The sequence below is a fragment of the Gallus gallus genome, chromosome 5, assembly GCF_016699485.2.
Source record: "Gallus gallus isolate bGalGal1 chromosome 5, bGalGal1.mat.broiler.GRCg7b, whole genome shotgun sequence".
NCBI lineage: Eukaryota > Metazoa > Chordata > Aves > Galliformes > Phasianidae > Gallus > Gallus gallus.
Window position 1 is genome coordinate 28,471,800 of NC_052536.1, and position 23,035 is coordinate 28,494,834.

Genomic DNA, 23,035 nt, shown 5'->3' on the forward strand with positions numbered 1-23,035 from the left:
CTCCACCGTGACGTATGCTCCCATCCCTTCTTTCTTAGTTTCTTCCCACCTATGAGACGTTAGTTAAACATTGAGCTGGCTCTGGTGCATTATGTGCCCTCTGGGGAGAGAAACAAAGGGAGGTCTGAAAAGGATCTCCAAGGAATTTCATTGAATTCAGGGTAATAAAAAAAAACACCCTGCGGTGAGTAAGCCAACATAGGCAGCAGCTTCACAATGGCAAATGAGGTGAGACATGGAGACTGCATGGGGGGAGAAGCAGCACCACACAACTGCACCTCAACACTTCAGACAGAGCTATTCCATGGAATAAAGTGCCTCATCTAATAAGTGCATCTTCAAGGGTGCTACAGATCAGAGCAGCCCCGTGTAACAGGTACGATGAGCACAGGGAGAATTCTACAAACCTAAACAAATCGCTTCGACAGATTGATTTTACTGAAGAAGCCCCATGGGCTCCTGAAGCCCGCCCTGCTTTCAGAGGTCACTGGACATGGAGGCGTATTTAGGAATATTGGTGTACTTCAACTTAACAACCTAAATTGCTGGGGAAGCAACTGCTTGGGTTTTCAGAACAGCAGTTTGATTGGTCAGCACTGTGCAGTGATCTCTTGAAACTCTGGAGAGCCTCTGAAATGGTGCCTTTTAGTGCCTGAACGCGAACCTGAGCTTTATTTCATTTTTAGAACCTCAGCCATGACGAACGTATTTGATAGGTCCTAATGAAGGCAGTCAGAATGAGTAACAGTCTCACAGTACTTCAGCCAGCTGCAGCATACAGTCCGCTGTACTGTGAGCATTTCCTGACTCGGAGCCAAATGGAGGTGATGAATGCAGATAAAGGGACAGACTGCGATAAGCAGCATGACGCACCGCACAACAAAGCATAACACAGCAGCCGTTGCTATGCATTGAAATAAAAGAGAGAATAAAAATAGAGTTCTTCAGTCAGCCGCGTTCTCTCAGGCAGCTCTGCTGTGTTTGCGCTCTGCTCAGACTGCTGGTCACACTTTCGCACACCCAGGAAAAGGACGAAGCAAGTCGTTACCTTATTTTTTTATTGCGTTTCTGACAAGGAAGGAGGAAAAGAGAGATGCTGAAGCAGGTCTTAAACATGACAATGTGCTGGAGACCACCCAGAGAATGACCCTGCATAGATATGAGAAATACACTGCGCAACGGACTGCTAATCAGAGTTAAAAAACCAAAAGTCCCATATAAGCAGCAAGCGTGCAGGGTGAGAGCTCAAAAGCAAGGACCCATCCTCAAGTGGGCAGTTCCTTCTGTACCCTGCTTGCCAGAGCACAGTTTGCTCTTCAGACTGCCCAAAGCAATGCAGTGAGCTTAACAGGACACGCAGAGGATGGGTTTCTCTTGCAGGTATGTGGCGTTTTCAAAGATACCAATGTAAATTTTCATAAAGAAAAATGCTTCTATTTATTATTATTATTATTTTTTTGGCCTTTAAGTACAAAGGAACTGATGTTTTTCTTTAAGAACAGCCTGTATGTATACGCATAGGTGTACACAAATAAAAGCGTGCATTCAGCAGAATCTTGGGAACAAAACTGCTGTAGCCAGCAGAAAAGCAGTAAATAACATCGTGTCACTGAATGCTCCCTACATCAGAATTAAAGTTAACCCTCTACACACCTGCCCTGTCCCACAGTGTTAAACTTCAGGCAGCAACTGAAAGCATATGCACTGTTCATACAAGCGGGCACTTGAAGATGCTACCATTGCTGAATCAAGGAAAAGCAGCCACGAATCAAAGTAGGAACAATACACTGACACTGCATTTGTTTCCCAGACCAGCACGCTTTATGTAACTGGCTCCAGGAATGCCACGTTCCAGCACACTGTACTTGAGGTTTGCCGTCACGCTGTACAGCTTGTTACTGCAGGCAGCCCGTAACCAGGTGGGGAAGGTAATTCCATGCCGGCGAGGACAGGTAGGGGCTTGCAGAGAGCTCTGGCTCAGACAGTGATCTCAGAATTACACAACAACCAGCCCCAGTCCAAGTTCTGAGTGAGAGAGCACTTCTTTTTTCTCTTTTTTCCAGCATGCAGACCACCCACAGCCCTACTGATGGATCTCGGCAAAATCACCACTAACAATGAAGAATTCTATTGTCAAATTGATGAAGGTTGAAGAAAAACCTCCCCCGGCTGATCGCCAAACAACAGGTTCCATACCAAGTAGTTCTGATAAACTGGAGCCTTTGCTTACTCTAACACCTGGAAGTACTTCTTTGATACAAGGGATGTTTGTAATACGTACGTATCCATCCCTCCCCATCCTGTAGAGATTATGCAAGGCTAAATGACTGTCCATAGATCGCTCCCTGGGGCTGAGTAATAGCAGATCTCTCAGCTTTGTAGGAAAAGGGTCACACACTGAAATGAGTCAGTAGATCATACTGTAGCACATGCCTGTCGTATTCAGGCACGTGCTGGGAAGGCAAGTTCAAGCATTTAAATCTCTCAGGAGAAAACATGAGCTTTGAACCACATAAATCTAGAAAGCTCTAAAAACAGCCTTTGGCAGAACTTGGAAATCACCGTGAGGACTATTTGTTCCTTCAGATCCACTCCAACAGTGTTTTCCATACGTCAGAATAGTATTTGGAGGGGCAGACAGTTTTTTCCATTCCAGGTAACCACAGAATACATTATATCCTATAGAGTTTGCATTAGGATGGCCTGGAACAGCCGGCTGCAGCTTCATGATCACAGGCTCATGATTAAAGGGAAACACAGATAGCTTTATTTTATTACTGACACCTCCCGTTTAGTCTCCCAACAAGCAAAGAACGAGGAGAACCCAACCAAAGGACTTCCCCATTGCTTGCCTTACAATTCCCATTGCATATTATAATGTGAACAGTATCACATTGGAAAAACCTCAAAGTATGTAATCCCCCAGACAGCCTCTTAAAATGCTAAGACTCTGCCCCCTGGCGTAGGATGCCCCTAAATCATTGGTTCCTCGAGTGGATTAGGGATGAAATAAGACGAAAGCCAGATCAAAATAAAAAGTGATGAAACATTTCTAGATGGAAGTGGAAGATGGCAAACATTCTGATGCAAGAGCATCTGTAAATTAACTGTATAAAGGTGGCAGTGCTTGAAAACAGCTGTTCAGCTGTCTGTTCTCTGGACCAAAAAAATCTATGAGGAATTAAACACAGATCTGGCTACAAAGAACAATATGCCAGTTCCGCTGCATCTGAGAAATAATGAAGGCCAGAATCAAGTGAGAATAAAGCAAGGAATTTTCACTCTATTGAGAGCCAGACAAAATACCACAACCCCAAGAAAGCTGGGCACTCCTCTTTTAGCAGCCACTTCCTCTAATCAGAAACAGGATACAGGACTGCATTACCAGATGGTGCGCTCGATCCCATCTAACATTTGTGTTTCTCTGTATTAATGACTCCTCAAAAGATTCTCCAAGCAAAATCGTTTTCAAGTTGCCAAGCTTACAAAATTAATTTGAGATATCAAAATCAAGCTGAGATCCTCACATCTGATGCTACGGGCCAAGTTCTGCCTGCAGTTGCATCCATACCTTCTCCTTCAGTAGACTACATGAGCACCGCAGCAGAGACTTTGGTCCTGAAATTACAGTCTAGCAGGCAGCATAGGTGCTAATGAACAGCAGGAACACACGAGCTCACATTCTACAAAGATTTTCACACACAAAGCCCACAACACTTACCAAAGTGCTTGGTAGGCAAACACACAGACATACCAAACAGACTGGCTGAGACAGAAGAAAACACAAGCGCTAAGGATCCTCAACTCAACAGGCTACTCAAGGCACTGACATGCACACCAATGCAGCAGAATGAAGCTGAGCTCTCAGTGCCGCCTCGGGTACCTTGCTAACAGCCCTGCATCAGCCACCTCAGAGCTCCTCCTTCCAGCTACTGCAACACACCCAATCAGTTACTGACAGAAACAATGCCCACCTATTAATACAGCAAAACAGCTCTTACAGGCAACACTAACCGTGATCCCTTGGTAACACTCTTACAAGTAAAGCTGTCTCGTTTTCAATGCCATTTTTCCACAGCATTACCTCAGCACACAGATCAGGGGAAGATATTTCACTTCTTAAATACTTTGTTCTTTTGTCAGAGTACTCACATGCTGTGAGTAACAGAGCTCAATCCACTGTTTTAGTGAATTGAGAAAGAAAACCAAAATGTTACCAGAAACGCAGAATACAACTTCAAAACATGGCAAGGCTGTCCTAACACCTAAAAATGCAGTTTTTTTCATGCATTTATTCCTCAAGCAGAACAAAAGAAGAAAAAAAGACGTGCAATATAGGATGAAACAACTATGAAAAGTATAAACACATTTAAAAATCAGCAATTTGAGCAAGTTTCATTTTTAAAAAGAACTGTCCCCTCAATTCCCACAGCCAAGGGCAAACCGGAGGCTTTTTTCCACTTCATGGAAAGCCCATCTTGTTTCTCCTGTTGTGAGGAGATAAACTGGCTGCTTACTGAACAGTTCGGCCCACTGTAATGTAGATATAGCTTATGTGGAACTGGAAGGTCATACAACAGTTAGCACAGAATACAGCAGTATGTATTTTGAAGAAGTATGAATAAATTCATTAAAGCTCCTGCTATATTCACATACAGGAACAACGTAACTCTATTTTTGTTATCAACTATACTTACTGAAGTTGTAACATGCTACTTATGAAGCCTACAAGTTCTGAGTCCCTAAATGCAGAAGAAAAGCACTCTTCTAAAGAAATCTACATCAACAAACTTGTAGAAAACAAACCAAAACGTAACTCCACTAATTTTTGCCTCAATTTAAAACAAGGAAGCCCTTTTCAATATTCCCTTTTCAGCATTAAAGGGGAATCACCAACTGATGACAGCACTCCGGGCAATTTAACAAAAGATCAAAAAAAAAAGCTTCAGGTTACGTAGCACAGAACTTTATTGGATATTTGCTCAAATACATCCTGTATAGAACTGTTCAACCTGTTTGGTTTTCGTGCTTCTAGAAAACATCATTAACTGAGCTGGAATCACCAATCTGGAATTGTTACGTATGTAAGTGTTAAAAAGTGGAGCTGCAGCCGCCCTCAAGTCATGAGATTTGTGTCTTGAATATGACTTGGCACCTTGCTTTTCAAAGATTCAATTTGTAAGTTGCCGCATCAAATGTTACTCAGGAGATGCTTTATTGGTCTTTTTAAACCAGTACCATACTTCAAGTATTTGCATTTGAAGTTTTCAATACTGGAAACATTTAGTCCAGAGTGTTTGCAACGGGGTCTCTAATTTCTCATACGGTTTCTCTTCCAAATATCCCAGAGTATTTAGTCTTCAGTTTTCGCTTCCATTTCCTCAGCATCGTCATCTCCATCCACTTCAGCATTTTCCCTCTCCAGTCTTTCCAACTGCCTTGCAAGCTCAGTCTCATCTGTGTCAGTAACCACTTTAGGCTGAAAAAGAAAACAACCAAAAAACAAGAACACGTGAAAAACAGTTAAAAAAAAAACCAACTATCTGCAGATTGAGAAGGAAAAGAAAATCATGGTTGGTGGTTCTGATCCTAGATCAAGAGATAAAATGTGTGTCCAGAGATTGTTTAATAAAACCCAAGAAATATACAATTTTTGGTCATTTGATTATTTAAAGAATACTGAACTTTATGCTTTAATTATTTTTTTTCCAACTTTTCTAATGTCTTTTGCTAAAACTTCTCCTAGTGCTACGGATCTTACTCTACTTACAAAATATTGTGAAGTAAATCAGTTATGTTTTAGAATGCAAAGTGTTCTCACCTCCATCTGCACATTGAAGACTCCTCTCTTCTCCTCAATTTTCTCTTTAATGACAGCCATGGCTTGATTCAGAACAGAGAGTCCTTCAGTTCTCTCCAGTGTTGTAGTAGTCATCACATACCGAGGAGGGGCTATCAGATTGATCTGTTGCACATTGTAGAGAAGAAAAGAACACCAAATAAATAACAGTAAAACATGCTCAGTATAAGAAAAGAAACATTTTCTCATTAGAAAAGCTCTTTCTGAAAGCAAACATAACTTGGAATGAAATAGTATGCACAAAAAAACACACAGACTGTCTAATTTTTGGTACAAAAGCTGATTATTCCTATGTATTATGTTCATTTAGACAAATATGAATACCAACTCCCACACCAATAAAGCAGCCTATCACTAATTTTTCAATTAGAAGAGTGTGACAACCAGTAGGTGGATTTTGTTTTTTTAAAGACAACTGGATGAGTACACTGTTTCTTCTGTTACAAGAAATCATTGTAAGAAAATATTTTCAAGCACTTATAAGACTTTTCAAAACACTCAGTAGTAACACGCTGAATAACCTAAAATGGTTGAGGTGGAAAATTTATAGCTAGGCACAAGCAGCCCTTCCACCCAACATATGTGGACAAAATATTCCTTTTCTTACAAAGTCTTATTTCTGAAAACCTTTTTTTTTTCCCTCGACCTGCTATAAGGCTATATAAAGAAACATTAAGTATTTAGTATGCAAATACTAGACATTAATTAATTAAAGAGAATAAAACCAGCTTCTCGAACTTGGAATGAACTTGAAAAGTCCCAGCACAGTCACAGGAACAATTGGGACCACATAGCAGAAAGGAAGTCTTGCACATGTGCTAGACAGGAGAACTACGAAGCAAGGACATGGCTTCCCTCAGCGATGTGACTGTGACAACTGCACAGTACTGACGCCTCAGGGCATTAGAAAACTTTGCTCTGGATGTCACGATTAAGACAGACACTTACTTTAATGGGCATGTTCTCTGTGGAACAGTTCAAGCCTGCTCTCAGAGCTTCTTTCACTGCATCTATACCTTCATAACCATAACACGCAACCTCGATATCTAGGATGGAGTCATACAAATTAAAAAGAAAAACTTTGAAGTTATCAGAAGCTGTAGAAACTTTAAAACATTTTTTTTAACCTAGACTGTAATAGAGATTCTTAGCAACCAATGTTTATTCACAGTGATACCCTCAATACCTTCCAAAATAGAGGAAGTATTTCAACTTCTTGGCTTGTAAGTGGAGGTAGATGTCTCAAATTCTTTAGATTAGAACATTTTACATTGTGCTTTGAAAATCCCAGATATGAAATTATGCACCCACATTCACTCACTCCCTGCCCAATAAATTCAACAGGACAATAATGATGCATTTAATTGTTCTAATGAAATAACGATGTATTTCACATGGAGAGATCAAGGAATAAATACCGAAGAAAATGAAAGATCTATCAGGAAAATCAAAACTTGAGAAAGCGCACAGCCACAAATTCACAGAAGTCTGTCAACAACTACAATAAACGCATCACCTTAGAAACATGGGGAATTCCTACTATTTTTAAGATCAGTTACATTAAGATACAGTTAAAATAATAGCTAGCTATAGCTTTTTCTAAACACTTGTAAATAAACTGAAAGCACTTGTGCTGGTCACATCTATAATTTCCTAATGAGTTTAAAAAGATTTTTACTCTTCTTTTTTAAATCTATGTAGCCATGGTGCAAGAGGTTACTTTTACAGAGAAGTTAATCTCACTCCCAAGTGACCGACAGTAACGCCCTAATTCTCAGCTATCCCAAACACATCCACAGGAAAGTCCCCCACAGTCAGCCTTGGCCTCAGGATGAGACTGTAAGCCAATGCAAAGTTTGTATGCTTGAATTACAAATAAACTTAGGCCATCAGAGCAAAATAGGCAAGATGAAGAAAGCATGCGAATATGCCCTTCAAATGCACTTTATTTTCAAAGCTAAATCAAGTGTTATTTGTTAGCAGTTCCATTCCTCATGGCAATCAAATCCTACTCACATATTTGAAGTTTATGTTAAGTCCTGGTGATCTAAATTACTAGGTAGAATTTTCACTATCTTACTTCCTGTGCTCTCTTATTTAACTTGACTGTCACGTGGATATGGAATATCTTTTCCTCTCCCCATAGCTATCAGTAAGTGTTACTGCTCTTCAGTGTACACTTGCAGAGCAAAAGTAATTTCCAAATGCAGTAAAAAACAGAACACCGCTTGCTGACTATGTGTTTAATGGCAAGTATGCTTTTAAGCTGTTTGATTAGCTGTATAACCAGGTCTACAGTCTTGTAGCATCTTCTTAAATAGACTGGAGTTGCATGCTTGTTCTGCACCAACACAGAGCTACTGACACAAAGATGCTCAAACTTTAGGAATACATTAAACGCACAGGCTTGGCTTAAATTAACATGTCCAGCTGAGTGGTTTGCACTCAACCAGCAAGAAATACAACTGGAGCAAAGTCAGAACTAATTGCCTCTTGTTTATGTATAATTGGACAGGACATTTTGACCTAGCTGTGCTGACAGAGATCAACCACCCTAATAGGGAACAGAAGAATTTAGCACTTTCAATAATGAGAAAGAATATAGATATTACCGAATCCACAATAAGATATTTAAGTCTTTTGTGTGCCAGTGCAACATGATTGACTGTATTATATATTGGAACTACTTCTGTGTTCTAAGGAATCTACATGTGGAGAGTGGGAGCAGTGGGAAAGCCAAACCACCTTGGACTTTGAGTCAGGATCCATACAGACATTCTGCTATCACTTCTCAACGAACACAGCTTAATTCTAAAAAAGATCAGCTTCACTCAAAAGCCAGCACCACGAGCCACTAGTCTGAAATGGGTTTATAGCTTACAAGTTACAGCATACTTAAAGTGTCAAAATCTATTCAGTAATGATCTGGAAAGAACTCACCAGCTCGGATTTTGACTGCTTGTGGAGTCAGACGTCTGTTAATATTGTCAATCAATACACGTCTCTCTTCCTCTGTGAGATCTAGGCTATCCAGGATGGCAGGGTCTCTGAGCCAAGACAAGAAACAGTACAGAGGTTGTACTGACGTGGGACATGACACAACATGAACCTCCGATATTATTTCAATATTCTTATGCATAATTGTGTGGATCTATTAGCAAAGAGAGCACACATTTCTTAAGAGACCATTGAAATACTGGAAGAAAATAAAAACATATGTTTATAGTGTATTTTATAAGGGAAGCACTTAACAAAGCAGGCAGTTTACTCAGTCTGCTTCTTTCCTTTGTCTAAGAAATCAAACAACCAAAAAAACCAGTAATGTCTTCTGCCTTGTACACTATATATAGAGTGAGAAACACATCTAATTGCTTGCCATTTATGTGTCCTCCAATGTGAAGATAAACTCACAATGAACCTGAGGTTTTTGAGTTTCAGGCTTCATGCAAAGGAAAGATTCCCATCTTTTTACAAAGTAACACATTATCCTTTAGGAATTTTTAACAGTAACTGGATCACAGACAGATACTTATCTGCTGGCTACATTCACAGATAAAGGAAGGATAAAGTTTTTTTCACAAGCTGTCATTTCTCTTTATTTCCATATTACTTTTATCCCAAATATCTTTGAAATAAGAAAACAAAAAAGCTCCTCCTCTAAGGCCTATAGCTGTTTTCTCTTATCCAAAAGAAGAAAAAATGATTTTAAGCTAATGAAAAACACTGCCAAGTGCCCTGCTTCTTAGACTCAACATGATTTTCTACAGTCTTATCACTGCCATCTAGCGTCAAACTGATGCTCCTCTCACAGGTTTAGGTGCTATAGAAAGTAAAACAGGAAACACTTATTGAAAAATTTATTTTGTTGCCAATTTTATTACAGAATCTTTAGAGGGAAACCAAATAGCTTCATTCTGAAAGTAAATTAAAGGCTCATAAATAAAAAATATTAATAACAAGCAATCTTGGCACATACTCCCTTAGAATCACTGTTTCCAACTCTTCTGTTCATAATTCCATTTCTAAACTCATCATCCTATTTCCATTCTTTAAGTTTGGATATGCAAGGAACTAAAACCAATTTGCTGCATTTATAAAAGAAAAAAATCTGCCAGTGATGGACAAATGAGCTGTGAGCTGAAATTTCTTCAGACAGAACTAGATATGATAAAAACACCTGACTCAGTCTAAGAACAGGTAAACTCTGACAGAGAAACCAATATTAGTTCTGCTGCTTCTACTAGAAACATCACAGGCTCATCCGTAGCCATATAAATCTGTTTCGCTTAAACACATTCTTCAGTGAGTGCCTCAACATTCATCCACATAAAATTCTGTTACTGCTTTTAGAAAACTGACTCAGGCAGAATTGGATATTCAAAGACAGATACAAAGAAAACAACTACTGAGTCTTCTTTCTGAAGAGCATTGGAAAACTTAACCAATTAGTGAGATACCGACACTACACAGCTAAAAGACTGATGTCAAGAATCACTAAGTGTACTCAACCAGTACATTCTTCTCAACTGACTGAGCCTTTACAAAAATAAAGATGTATCTATTCCAGAAAATACTTCCTTGCCATTATGAAATAAACCTCTAAAGACAGAAAAGATGTTCTTACGAGACTGCATGCTTGAATGCGTCATAGGCACCATATCCCGGTCTCTTGTACTTGTCATCAAATACCCAGGCAGTCCTCTGGAACAGGCTCTCAAGCTGCTCATCCTTAGTGTACTCCAACACCTCAGCAACATGGCGAAGAATGCTGTACACCTTGAACACAAATGGGATGTTAAACCCTAACCCTCCCCTCCGGCAAATGAAATAACCCTGCCCCTCACAACTCTCACTCTCTTACATAATGACCAACTCCTACTCAGTTTGTGCAGCATAAAACTGAGTTCTGCAGATGACAACCCAGACCCCAAATAGTTGATAAAAACACTGTAAAAATATCAGTGATTCAGTGTTTGAACTCTAAATACTGCATGATGTTGCAAAACAATCTCTCCCTATGTTTAGCAATTAATTACAGAGTTTTAGGTGCTCACAAAACATCAGAACCACTTTATTAATCTAAACTTCTGCTGTGCAATTACAAAGACAAAATAATTCTCCCATGGAAACTGACAGATGAAGTATTTTCAAGTTGTTAAAGACTCAGTACACTTGTACTGAAAGAAAAACAGAATCCAATTAATAAATAATGGTAAGCATTCTTTTCAGAAACTTATGACCACAGAGCAGAAAGAGTGAGATGCAACACCTGAAACTATCTGCATCCTTCTCCAATAAAATTTGCCTGGTGCATCAAACTAGGGTATGCTTCTGGATTTCTATCATTTAAATATCATCCTTTTAATACAGATTTTCAACTGTCACCTTACTTGATCTATTCATTAACTATCTATTCATAATCAGTTTACCACAGCACTCAGACAGACTGGTTATACATTACATGGGAAATGACAGTCAGAGTATGCCTCATAAATGAGAATACAGCTTTATTTTCATGCTATGTTACGTCTCTGTACTTTGGTCCTTCAGGAAAGGAGACAGCAGCACACGGTGCCAGAATATAGAAAAGCAACTTACAGTCTTTGATTTTGTGAATTTGTCTTCGCATTTGATTGCCTCCTCTGGAGAAACTCTTCTTTTTGACAGATCAATATAACCTACCAGGAAACAACCATTTTGGAATTGTCAGACACTGTGCAAAGCAAGTCTAACTGCTTCATGAGAAAGGTGTAACAAATGCTCTGGCTCAAGACTTGCCCACTGCCTACACTACCCCTATCAGCTGCTAAAGAAAGTAACAAAACTGAAACTTAATGATTTTGATCAAATCGCGATCCAAATTAAGGTATCAACTTATTCTTTCAACTGTAAATGCTTACAACAGAGGAACTATTCTATCACATTCTTGTAGGCTTGTGCCTTAAGAATAATTTCCCTCCCAACCCAGAAGAAATTTGCATGGTATTTCATCAATTTGTGATCCCCTTTTTCTGTCTCTGCACACAGGTTTGGCAAAAACTGCACTAGCATACAAAGAACCAACCTTGAAAACCATACCCTAAATAGAAAATATATATAAAAAAAACCTTTAAAGTCAAAAATTCAAATGTTCAGAACACGGGAAAAGATCAAGTCTGCACAATCTCAATTTGTGACCTTCTACAGAGTGCATATAATAATTACAAACGTGATCTACTTTATAGCCAAGATTCAAGGCGCTTATTGCAGCACAGGACGGACTGCAAGCATTACATTCTACTACTGCATTCTACTATGGAGGAGATGACCTTCCTCTCTTCAGTCAGGACTTAAAATCTGCACAGATATCAAACAGAAACTCAACTACAGTTAGTTGACCAAACACTGAGCTGGCCAGTACCCACTTAAGCAAGTCTTTGGTGATGTGACTGACCTTCATTAACCCAATTACCAAAGGGAAAAAGGGTCATAAACATCAGATGGTAGGATGGTCTATTTAGCTGAAGTGCCTCACACAAAGAACTCCTGATGAAACTACTCACGCTTAAGGAGCCCAGTTTGTCTGCATTTCTCTTTATGAATTCAATCTTGATGTAGCCCATATCCCCACATACCTTTCTCTTTGTCAACTCTTATGACCACGACACATTCGTTCCTTCCAATGCGGATGAGTTTGTTTATGGAACGAATACGTCTTCTGGACAGCTCACTGAGAAGGATCATGCCTTCGATGTTGTTGTATTCTAGCAGGCTGACATAAGCACCCATTTCAGCAATGGATCGAACATTGACCATCACAACATCTTCCACCTCCGGAAACTTATGCTGGTAGAACCTACAGCTTAGTGCTGGCATTCTGGAATGTGAACAGAAAGAAACAAGGATGACTTATTTCAGAGTACGTCACTGCCTTCTCCTACATAAGTGTTAAGAAGCAGCAAAGACCAGCGAGGTTAGAGAGCAACATTAACACTAGAAAGAGCTAACTAGGATAAGGCTTAGGTAGCGTACAGTTAGGATTTAACAGATAAACTATAGATTAATTACTATTTTAAAATGAGCACTTTTTTCTAACTTTCTATTTCACAAGAAAGAAAAAGTTTGCTACCCAGACTTTATTATCCATGTAGCAGCCCAATACAGAGGAGACTTCAAGTGGTGAAAAGAAGGCACTGCACCCTTACATTCATCCAATTCATAAAATAAAGCTGGAAACTAGGTTTCACCAACAGCAGGACACGAGAGAGAAGAAACCCACAGCGCTGAAAGGTATTTCTATAAACACAGACAGCACTGAAAGGCTGAGAAAGTAAGAGGTAGAGCAGAACTTCTCTACTGAGAAGGAAAAGAGTCTAGAAAATGCTTTCCAGAACTGAGCACAAAATGGCTGGAACAATCTCATAGGAACTACTCCAGAGGCCACCTGTCAGCTTTCTGAAGAAATAAAGAAAACAATTAGAACAGAAGATAGAAGCAGCCTGACATGAACGAAGCACATAACAGAGAACAGACCTTAACAGTGATTAAAGAAAAAAGAAAACCTAACATGCAGGTAAACAGGAGAAAAAAAAATATTGAAAAACAAAGCAGAATTCCTTCACTATACTTTAAAAAAGCACAGCATTAACTTTTCATAACCACATAGCAATAAAAAGGAATGCTTAACCTGCTTCACTTCCCTGATGAGGGCAGCAACACATGCACTCATCTCTGCTAACCCGGTTAGCCTCGCTCCTTTTGCCTACACCTGAAAGCTTCATTCAGAAATGTAAGAACGTTTCAGAAGCACACAAGGAGCCCACAAGGCTTTGTCAAACACACACTTCCTCCAGAAGGTTTGTTCCATCAGCACATCACAGCGGTGCTCGGGAGCTTTAGGGTAGCCGTGCCAGTGCTTTCCAGCTACTGAGAATTAGTAAAGATATTAAGATGATAATGCCAAGCGCCACATAAAACACAGCCACACAATACAGAAGACTGCGTTATTGTTTTCATTTGTAACGTTCATAAAGGGGATACAAAGTAGCAGAGAAGCTACAGAAACGCTGGAGCTTGCATATAACTCCACATAATCTGGAACCTGAAGAAGACACCGCTAAAATTAAACCCCAACGTTCTACAGTTCACTTCTCTAGCGCATCAAACGCAGTAAGCAAAGACAGACCAATACTGCCCTGCGTTTGTTTCTCTCCTCAGACACAAGCGCTTGGTGCTGGCCCCGTACGGGAAGACCCTCAAGCCCAACGCTAGAAATGATCTTCCCTCCCTGGAGGCGTTCAAGGCCAGGCTGGACGGGGCTTTGCAGCAGCCTGGTCCGGAGGGAGGTGTCCCTTCCTACAACAGGGAGTTGGAACTACGCGATCGTAAAGGTCCCTTCCGACCCACACCACTCTATGATTCTATCGCTCTATGGTCTTCCCACGCCGCTGGAAATGCTGAGGCGAAGCTTTAACCCCGCCCGGCCGCCCAGGAGCCGGCGAAACGAGACCGACTTCTGGCTGGCCTCCTCCCTCGGCCGCAGCGTGGCTGACGCGGCCACCGGCGATAGCCGCGGGGACGGCGGGAGGGCCCGGGGACGGCAGCGCGGCCACGGGAGACGCCCCGGGAGCGCGGCCGTCTCGCGCCGGGGAGCCCGCAGCCTCCGGGCAGAGCCACGCGGGGCGCCGCCGGTTCCTCTCCCCCCGTCCGGGCCCAAGCGGCCAGGCCCAGCCTCGGCCACGCCGCACCCCTCCCGAGCCCGCACGCTCCCGGACCAGCGCGGCCGAGTCGCAGGGGGAGAGAGGAGGCCGCGCGGCGCCGGTGGAGCGGCCGTTACCTGGCGACGGCCGAGAGGTCCCGCTCTACGCTCGCGACTCTGCCTCCCGCGGTGCCCCCGCTGCCGCCTCGGCGTGCGCTCAGCCGCCTCCACCGCGCGTGCGCCGACCCGCCTGCGCCGCGGCGCCCCCTGGGAAACTCCTCCCTTCGCTGCGGGGCGTAGCGCCGCGTCACGTGACCGGCGGCCGCGAAGGTGACAGCCGGACCGGGCCCGTTCGGCCGCCGCCGCCACCATGTCGGGCAAGGACCGCATCGAGATCTTCCCCTCGCGGATGTGAGTGTCGCCTGGCCGCGGCGCGGGCCGGCTGAGGGGCGAGCGGCCGCCCCGGGACCGAGGCGCCGGGTTGGGAGGGAGAGCTGCGGGGTCGCTTCTTGTGTAAACGCGTCTTTAAGCGGCCGGAGGCTGCGGGGGGGTTGGAAGGCAGCCGTCAGCAGGCCCCGCGGCTGGTGGGCTGCACAGGACTCCATTTAGGAAACACTAGTACGTGCGTCGGGGAAAATGCCCAAGTCAAGCCGTCGCTGCCCTTTGCTGTTCCATAGAGGACGCCGATGTCGTTGTACGAGAGGCTGGCCGGAAAGCCTTTAGGAAAAAAGAACAAAAAGGGAAGCGCGGCGTGCAGTCAGATTTCCAGTAACTTCCCAGAGCGGTGTGTCATGCGGTCAGGTGGCTCCTGACGGCGCTCGGCACAGCAGCTGGCATTGCGATGAACAAAAGTGCTTAAAACTGACGAACCGTTAGAAATGCCGTTTTAATGGCACCATTGCATTCCTCCTTAGTACTTTCCAGGACAGAAAGCCTCCGGGAGAAAGGCAGTTTCAAATTTTCTTGCATAACACGAAGTTGGTGGCTGGATATAATCTCTATGGAGGGTGTTTTGCAGGACGGAAACTTCACATGTGAATTATTAACTCTTTCTTCAGCTCAGGAGATGCGAGGAAACAGTTTGTATGGAAAGATTAATGTGCTGCATGGTAAGGGTTCTCTTTTGAACTTCTCAGAAGTAAATGATAGCACCTACCGAGTCAGCTGCTCTCTGGCTCTTCAGTACAGCTCAGTCCATTTACGTGCCCAAGGATGAGGCATCTCGGCCTCTTTTAAAAGGTATCCGTTTTGTGGGCTGCCACATCAGTGTGGTGGGAAGGCAGTGATGCACAAGGATTTAACATTTACCAAAACTGTTTCAGTGAGGTAATAGATCAGTAACATGGCTGATAGTTGATAGGAGTGTACGTTAGGATGTTAAAAGGACAGGTGGCCTGCCTCCACCAGTAAGTTTTTTGTTAACTGACAGAATTGTACAAGGTTTACTTGTTTTATGCTGCTGCTGTGATCTCTGCTGTGCTGGCTACAATTGCTTACAGAAGCTGCTCAGCCTCCTTGATGGCAAACGTGACTTTTTAAATGCCCTCTCAGCCTGTGAGGGCTTGCTTGAACCAGAAAGGGAGCCAGTCTCTGGCAGGTGGTGAGCTGTGTGTGAACGTAGTTCAAGGTGGTAGCAGTGACCTGCTTGTTGGAAACATCCAGTTGCTTTTATGTTCTTGGACTTTGTTTTTCTCATGGACATTCAGAAAGTGCGTGCACTTCTTGTAGACTTAAATGGAGTTATTCTCATATCAAACTAGTACAGTGGGGAAGTAACTGTGTTCACTGTGTGGATAGAATCTTAATTGTGATTGTTTTTTCCAACGTCAGAGAGGAAGTGTGTAGGCTTAACTTCACAGACCTGAATGTTGTCCTTTGTGCATTGTACCTCCATATACAAAGCAGTGACTTAAGTATAGCGACTGACATCTTAGTTAAATCAAAAATATTCTTCAGATTAAATATCCTCCACAGCCAAGAGGGAAGAGAGGTTTGGATGCTTCTTCAGTTCATAGTTTTGCACCTGAAACTTGGAAGTTTGTTACTGGAAATAAATAAATTGAAATTGTTTCCATTCCATGCTGATATTTCTCCATTGCTTCATAATTTGTCACGCAACATTTTCTGACACGGACGTAAGTTTTTTTTCTCTTAATGCCTTTGGATGATGCAGGACATTTGTATTTCTTTTTCTGTAACAGGGCTCAGACCATCATGAAGGCTCGCTTGAAGGGAGCTCAAACAGGCCGCAACCTCTTGAAGAAAAAGTCTGACGCTTTGACGCTCCGATTCAGGCAAATCCTTAAGAAAATTATTGAGGTAAGCAAATGAGAACTTTTCTCTCTTAGGCTCACTTGATTTGAAATTTGCTTGTCAATTGTGCATTCTCATTCTTCTAACTTCATTAGATAAACCAGAATGTAGGACAACATTGTGGATAACCTGTTCTCTATAAGTGATGCTGCTGAGGACAGGGAAGCATAACTATGCTTTTCTGTCTGCAGTGGTATATAAATTTTGAAGATTTCAATAGAACTTAGTAGATCTTGTTATCTTCTACCATACTGGATGGGTTTTAATTGTATTTCAGTTTTTACCAGTCATCTGAAAATTCTGATCAGCAGCTTGAGAGTAAGCTGGAGACAGAATACTTTCTCTTTCCTTCTTTCTTAAATTTCCTATTGTTTTCTTGACGCTGTTAATTATTCTTCTTTGAAAAAGAATAACGTACCTTATATTTGATGTCTCTTTAAAAAAAAAAAACAGACTAAGTTGCTGATGGGTGAAGTGATGAGAGAAGCTGCCTTTTCGCTTGCCGAGGCTAAGTTTACAGCAGGAGATTTCAGGTGAGGATTGCTGATCTTATGGGCATCCTACCCACAGGAACATATGATCAGCAGATTGTTGATTTCTCTTTTGGAAATAAGAAATTCCTTAAATGAACTTGTAACAAGGAAAAAAAAAAACAGTGGACATGGTAGGACATGACAAGTGAATTCCATTAAGGTGAGAGCTGCAAGAGAGAGATCATTTGTGTGATGAAAACATATAAGAAAAGTGAGCTGAAAAATTAAGAGAATTTATGCACAAATTCTTGATTTGAGAAGGAGGTGGATTTTTCAGTTTCAAATCTAGAACACAGGTAAACAAGAACATTTAGCAGAATATTGGATTACACATTATCTTGATTTTTGTTGTGGACTTGAGGTCAGGATCTAATATGTGATGTTTTCTCTCAGTAAGACATTCAGGTGTTCTACTAATCATTTCAGCCTCTTGTCCCATGACCACTCATCTCACTAGGACTAGTGAGGGCTATTTGTGATAGGAGAAACTAATCTTTTAATTGTATTTTAATAAATCACAATTCCAACTAGGCTGTTTGTATAGTTCATCCAAGCATGCATCGGTCTTGTGGAATAAAGCTGGGGAAGTGTTAATGATTCAGCTGATGGTACCACCAATTAATAGGGAAGAGCTGAGCGATCAGACACTGTAGTAACCTGTGTGCTGCTGGAAGGCAAAAGGCATTTTTGCCCTTTCATCTGGATATGGTGCTGTTTCCTGTTTTAACCAGGCATAGTGTTTAGCTATAAACAATAGTCAGATTCCACCCTGTAAGTAAATTGTACTCCAGTGGAAGAGCTGGTACAGTAACCTGTTCTTGGAAGACCATAAGACACTTTAGAATCCTTCAAGGTGAACTGTTGTTCGTTAACATAGTAAGAGTTAATGGGTAAACAAACTCATTACTGTTCTGAAGGAATAAATAAATATGAATTTGTAAAAATGAACAGTGTTGTGGTTTTGATCTGCATCTAAGCCTTGATTATTTAAGCCACAATTGCTTTCAGTGGGAAGAAAACCTCAAGTTGATTAAGATTAAACGTTATTAAAATATTTGAGTGTAATTCACCAGATAACTTGCTAGTTTTTAGAAATGCTTTGTGTATTTGGTCTAGGACATTTCCAGAGTTACATTCCGTGAAGTCTGCTGCTTTTGTTTCCAAACACTGTAGGAAAGCTGTTAGCTTAGAAGACTGCGGACAGAGATCTGAACTGGAAACAATACTATCTGCTAACTGCTTCTCTTTGGATATAATGATGGAGTAATGGACCACTTTGGTGTTCCTGGTTAAGATACTTGTTTTCTTCCTTACAGTACCACTGTGATCCAGAATGTGAACAAAGCTCAAGTCAAGATCAGAGCTAAGAAGGACAACGTAGCAGGTGACTCTTTTGTAGAGAGTAGGCATTTCAACTTTCAGGGAAGCTGTGGGAGCACATTCTGAAATACGTAAGAACGTCTCCAAACACCATCTCTTTTTCTTTGTTTCTCTTATTCATCCAACAGTAGGAACACTTATAATTTACTAAGACTTTTCAGATACAGGAGATAATTTTGTTTAGTCCTTTACCTCTCATAAGATGAAATGAATGTACATAAACTGCAGTCCTAATTTCTAGATCTTCAAACAGAGCATAATTTCCATAGAGAAATTTCCATTACTGAAAATAGATTAAGTACCAAGATTAAATACATTTCAGAAAATTAAATATCAATAATTGTTTTTTGAATAAAACAAAAAAAATTAATCAAGATTGAATGCTGAAAATATTCCTTAAGCAGGGGAATACATTGCTGTAACATACTGTAGGGAACCTACTTCAGCAGGGTGGTTGGACTGGATGATCCAACCACCCTTAGAGGTACCTTCCAACCCCTATGATTCTGTGAGTCTCTAAGTACAAAATAGTAATACAGAATAGAATACTTTGAATTTTTCATGTGTCTGGATCTGTTGTCTCAACATAATGCTGAAGTTGCATATTAAAATAGCAGAATCAGCATGATTTGATCTTTTCAAACTATATAGGAAGATTTTGGAAACAAAGCTTCCGAGCTTACAGAATTTGTTAAAAGCATACAGACTAAAAATGTGCTGTACTTAAAAAGAAGAAATGTATTAGCCTTTACGTCCCTTTACACAAATGTGTGTTCATTCTTGCCAGGTGTAACCTTGCCGGTTTTTGAACATTATCAGGAAGGAGGCGACAGTAAGTAGAAAATATTTTCTGCCTTATGTGTACTTGTAGCCATTCTGTGCTAATACAAGAATACTTATCAGCAAGGCACGACAAGTCAGTTTACATCACGGGCACAAGAATATTTCTTTTCTCTATATTTTGCTGTGTGCAAAGCTATTTTTGCTTTGTGCTGTTTCTCGAACATTAAGGGATTAAATATGGGCCTTAGTGGATAGTGGATTTAGTATACTAAATCAGTGAGTTTTTCAGATGAGGAGAAGCCTTGTTTACCACGTTTTTGAGACTGGCAGATCTTAGAGCGGATATAGACAACAGTGATTTGCAGTACCGCAAACCATTATGAAGACAGATTTCTTAGAAGGCCAAAGCTTCATCTTGGCACTTTCTGAGCTGCCTGCATCCTTCTAGTTTGTGAAGTACAGATACAGCTTTTTATCTAGTAAGAATACACCATGGCAGCATTAGCAACAAACCTCGTTATTTTTTTCTCAGGCTATGAGCTGACTGGCTTGGCTAGGGGTGGAGAACAGCTGGCTAAGCTGAAGAGGAACTATGCCAAAGCTGTGGAGCTGCTTGTGGAACTGGCCTCCTTACAGGTGGATGGGAGAAAGAAATGCGGGGGTCTCTGATTTCTCAGTTCTGAAATGAAAGTATAGTCTCAATGACTGCAACTCGTTACTTTCAGCTGTATTATAGGCTTTTAGTCCCAGTTCTTTTACCAAGTTTCAACCCTTTTTCAGCCATTAAACACAGTTATAATACTACCTCTTCACGTTGTAGAACACTAAGAAGAAACTTCGAGGAAGTGGTTGGAGTATAGTTGGTAGCTGAAGCTGCTAGAGTTCAGTGTTCAGATGTAATCCGTTAATAAATAGTAAGAGCACCAACATTAGTAGAAACAACTCTGCTTCTATCAAGAATGTAGTCTGTGATATGAGCAGCTTCAGCTTCCAACTGATGTTTGGTTTTTTGTGTAGAATAGATGGAAATGCTGAGTTCATCTTGTTATTTTTTCCCATTCTATCAGACATCCTTCGTTACTTTGGACGAAGCCATTAAAATAACAAATAGACGTGTGAATGCAATTGAACATGGTGAGTATTTTTCCTTTTGGGATGCATAGTGCTTTTGTGTCTCTATGCGAGACGGGGAGCTGAGTCCTGGAAGCTACTCTTATTTTGACTGATTTCCCGTTAGTGTGATTTGAAACCAGTTTAAAAGCTGCTGAGTACTTGAGTAGCTGTTACAATAAAACATATTGCAAAAGGGCTGGAGTACACGGGGATAAGTGAATATGCAAACATAGGAAATTATTCAGGAGGATGTACTGAGAACCTGCAGAGCAAAGATTACAGAAAAGTATTCTAGTGTGTCTGCCACTGACCTGTGATTTACTTCAAGTATGTACGCTAGAAACAGAAGAGGGGATGTCTCTATGTCCTAAGATGTTTTAATAACTATTTCTGTAGTATTTGCTAGTGTAGCTTACTAAATGTTGATGGTAGTGTCCAGTAGAAAGGTGGCAATGTCTTTATTATATTTGGATGGGATGGCAGAGTAGGCATCCAGAGAGCCTTGGTACTAGGAATTACTAGAATAACTTTAAATTACCCTCTGTGCACTGCATTATGGTAAATTCCCAGGTAATATAGCAGTGATCCATCAACTTCCTGATTTATATTTGTTTAGTGATTATTCCCAGGATCGAGCGTACTCTTTCCTATATCATCACAGAACTGGATGAAAGAGAACGAGAGGAGTTCTACAGGTAACTATGTAAAACAAGACCAGAGTGTTCTTTTTCTCAAATAGATTGTACCTCAGAGTGGACGTCAGAAAACTATTCAGCAAACGAGGCTAAGAACGCTATTCTTACTGTGCACTGAGTTTCCAGAGCTGAGCAACTGAAGAGCTGCAGTTACTTGTTGCAGTTTCATATGTAGCTCTACCACTGGGTTGTACATAGCTGTCTTCATCTTTCCTCCAGTGGGAATGATGGAATACAGTACTCTGAGTTGTTCTGCTTTAAGGACAGCTCTGCCACAGGAGCTAGTGTTCTGGGAAAAAGATGTCAAAGTTGAAATTAAACAAATGTAAATTGCCTTCATTCAAGAAAAACAGAGTAGTATAATGCAACACTTGCTTATGGTCAAGAATGTCATTTAGAATTTGGGTAAAAAAGTAAATCTGCAGAGAAGATGAATGTTGTTTAAGGGCAGCATCTAGTGATAATTTCCTGGTGAACTTCTCTAGGCAGCTTTATCACAGCCAACGTGTGGCGTCTTTGTTGTTGGTCTGTTCTAAGGAAACATCTGTGGAATCAACCTGATATGCTCCATTTCTTTTCACAGGTTAAAGAAGATCCAGGAAAAGAAAAAGGTATTGAAAGAAAAATCTGAGAAAGAACGGGAGCTGCGGAGAGCTGCTGGTGGGGAACGTGAACCGGCCAATCTCCTAGCAGAAGAGAAGGATGAAGACCTTCTCTTTGAGTAAACCTGATGCAGCTGTTGTATTTGGAGTGGGGGGACCCAGAATACAGAATGCCCATTTACTGTATGATTTGGGACATTGCCTCAATCATATTTATGTGGCTTCTCAGTTGGTGTATAAGCCTGAGTTGACCGGATTGTGGATTTCTCCCGGGAGATTAGAAATCTGAGAACTTGAATACAGCATTTGGAAGCAAAAGAGAGATGAATAAGGTGCTTTAATATTAGGAAGGCCTTCTGTTATGTGTTCAGCCTGCTTCTTCACTTAATAGAAATAGCTGACCACAACTGTTCTCTTTAGAGGATGGCTCTAGATTTGCCTAGTCAGATTCCTTTTTAAATGCTTCCTTTGCTACTACAAGCAGTGGGAAAGGTTATTTAAGGAGGGAGATGCATGACTCTTCCTTACTGCTAAAATGTAAATTAACGTGAAAGTTGCTTAAAGCAGGTACTGGAACAACTGAAGTAAAATGCAAGTGTAGGCAGCTCTGGTTTTCTAACCTGCTGATGAAATCCACAGTCTTCTGTGATTTATTTCTGTTGCACTATTGTTACCACTGGCCTAAAACATTTATGGTTCTAATTAGAGATTCTGCCAACTTGTGTACTGTCTGTACTGGAAACAAGTAAAAGTTCTAACTGTTGAATGCGTTATGCTTGGCTCCTGGTTCTAAAAGACGATTGTCTGAAAAGCTTGGAAACTGTCACATTGATTTAATAGAAACACAGAACTGCTTAGGTCAGAAGGGACCTTGAAGACCATCCCAGTTCCATCTCCCCTGCTGTGGGCAGAGCTGCCACCCACCAGAGATTGGGTTGCTCAGGGTCCCATCCAACTTGGCCTTGAATCTTGAATGCCCCCAGGGATGGGGCACCCACACCTTCTCCAGGTAGCCTGTGCCAGTGCACTGTCAGTCACTAATACCTCAGTTTTCTTAATGTCCTAGATAACCATGTCTA

The 23,035-nt window shown here is 41.2% G+C and overlaps 2 protein-coding genes and 1 long non-coding RNA gene across 6 annotated transcripts; 2 read left to right on the forward strand and 1 right to left on the reverse strand.

The window, feature by feature from the left end:
• The first annotated feature begins 38 nt into the window (after nucleotides 1–38).
• LOC101749936 lies at nucleotides 39–4,393 on the forward strand. Of its 2 annotated transcripts, none has more exons than XR_005860222.2 (3): nucleotides 39–376; nucleotides 1,811–1,952; nucleotides 2,064–4,393. It is a non-coding gene; the product is annotated as an uncharacterized LOC101749936 (long non-coding RNA). The 2 variants fall into 2 exon arrangements; XR_005860223.2 differs by lacking the exon at nucleotides 39–376 and adding an exon at nucleotides 947–1,380.
• On the reverse strand, nucleotides 4,278–14,780 carry EIF2S1 (eukaryotic translation initiation factor 2 subunit alpha). 2 transcript variants are annotated; one of them, NM_001397175.1, is made up of 9 exons: nucleotides 14,676–14,780; nucleotides 13,527–13,614; nucleotides 12,475–12,716; nucleotides 11,459–11,538; nucleotides 10,485–10,636; nucleotides 8,801–8,907; nucleotides 6,809–6,906; nucleotides 5,822–5,965; nucleotides 4,278–5,479 (listed from the first exon to the last, which is right to left on the reverse strand). In NM_001397175.1, exons 3-9 carry the CDS (start codon nucleotides 12,713–12,715, stop codon nucleotides 5,354–5,356), a joined length of 948 nt encoding a protein of 315 aa, NP_001384104.1. In that variant the 5' UTR covers nucleotide 12,716; nucleotides 13,527–13,614; nucleotides 14,676–14,780; the 3' UTR covers nucleotides 4,278–5,353. The 2 variants fall into 2 exon arrangements, with proteins under 2 accessions (NP_001384104.1, NP_001006477.2); NM_001006477.2 differs by lacking the exon at nucleotides 13,527–13,614.
• A 48-nt stretch (nucleotides 14,781–14,828) lies between these two features.
• Nucleotides 14,829–22,722, forward strand: ATP6V1D (ATPase H+ transporting V1 subunit D). Of its 2 annotated transcripts, none has more exons than XM_046941733.1 (9): nucleotides 14,829–15,646; nucleotides 16,739–16,856; nucleotides 17,304–17,383; nucleotides 18,700–18,767; nucleotides 19,551–19,595; nucleotides 20,079–20,182; nucleotides 20,614–20,680; nucleotides 21,276–21,354; nucleotides 21,938–22,722. In XM_046941733.1, the coding sequence occupies exons 2-9, from the start codon at nucleotides 16,752–16,754 to the stop codon at nucleotides 22,077–22,079; spliced, it is 690 nt and encodes a 229-aa protein (XP_046797689.1). In that variant the 5' UTR covers nucleotides 14,829–15,646; nucleotides 16,739–16,751; the 3' UTR covers nucleotides 22,080–22,722. The 2 variants fall into 2 exon arrangements, with proteins under 2 accessions (XP_046797689.1, NP_001264368.1); NM_001277439.2 differs by having other exon boundaries at nucleotides 14,829–14,948; nucleotides 21,938–22,719.
• The last annotated feature ends 313 nt before the right edge of the window (nucleotides 22,723–23,035 follow it).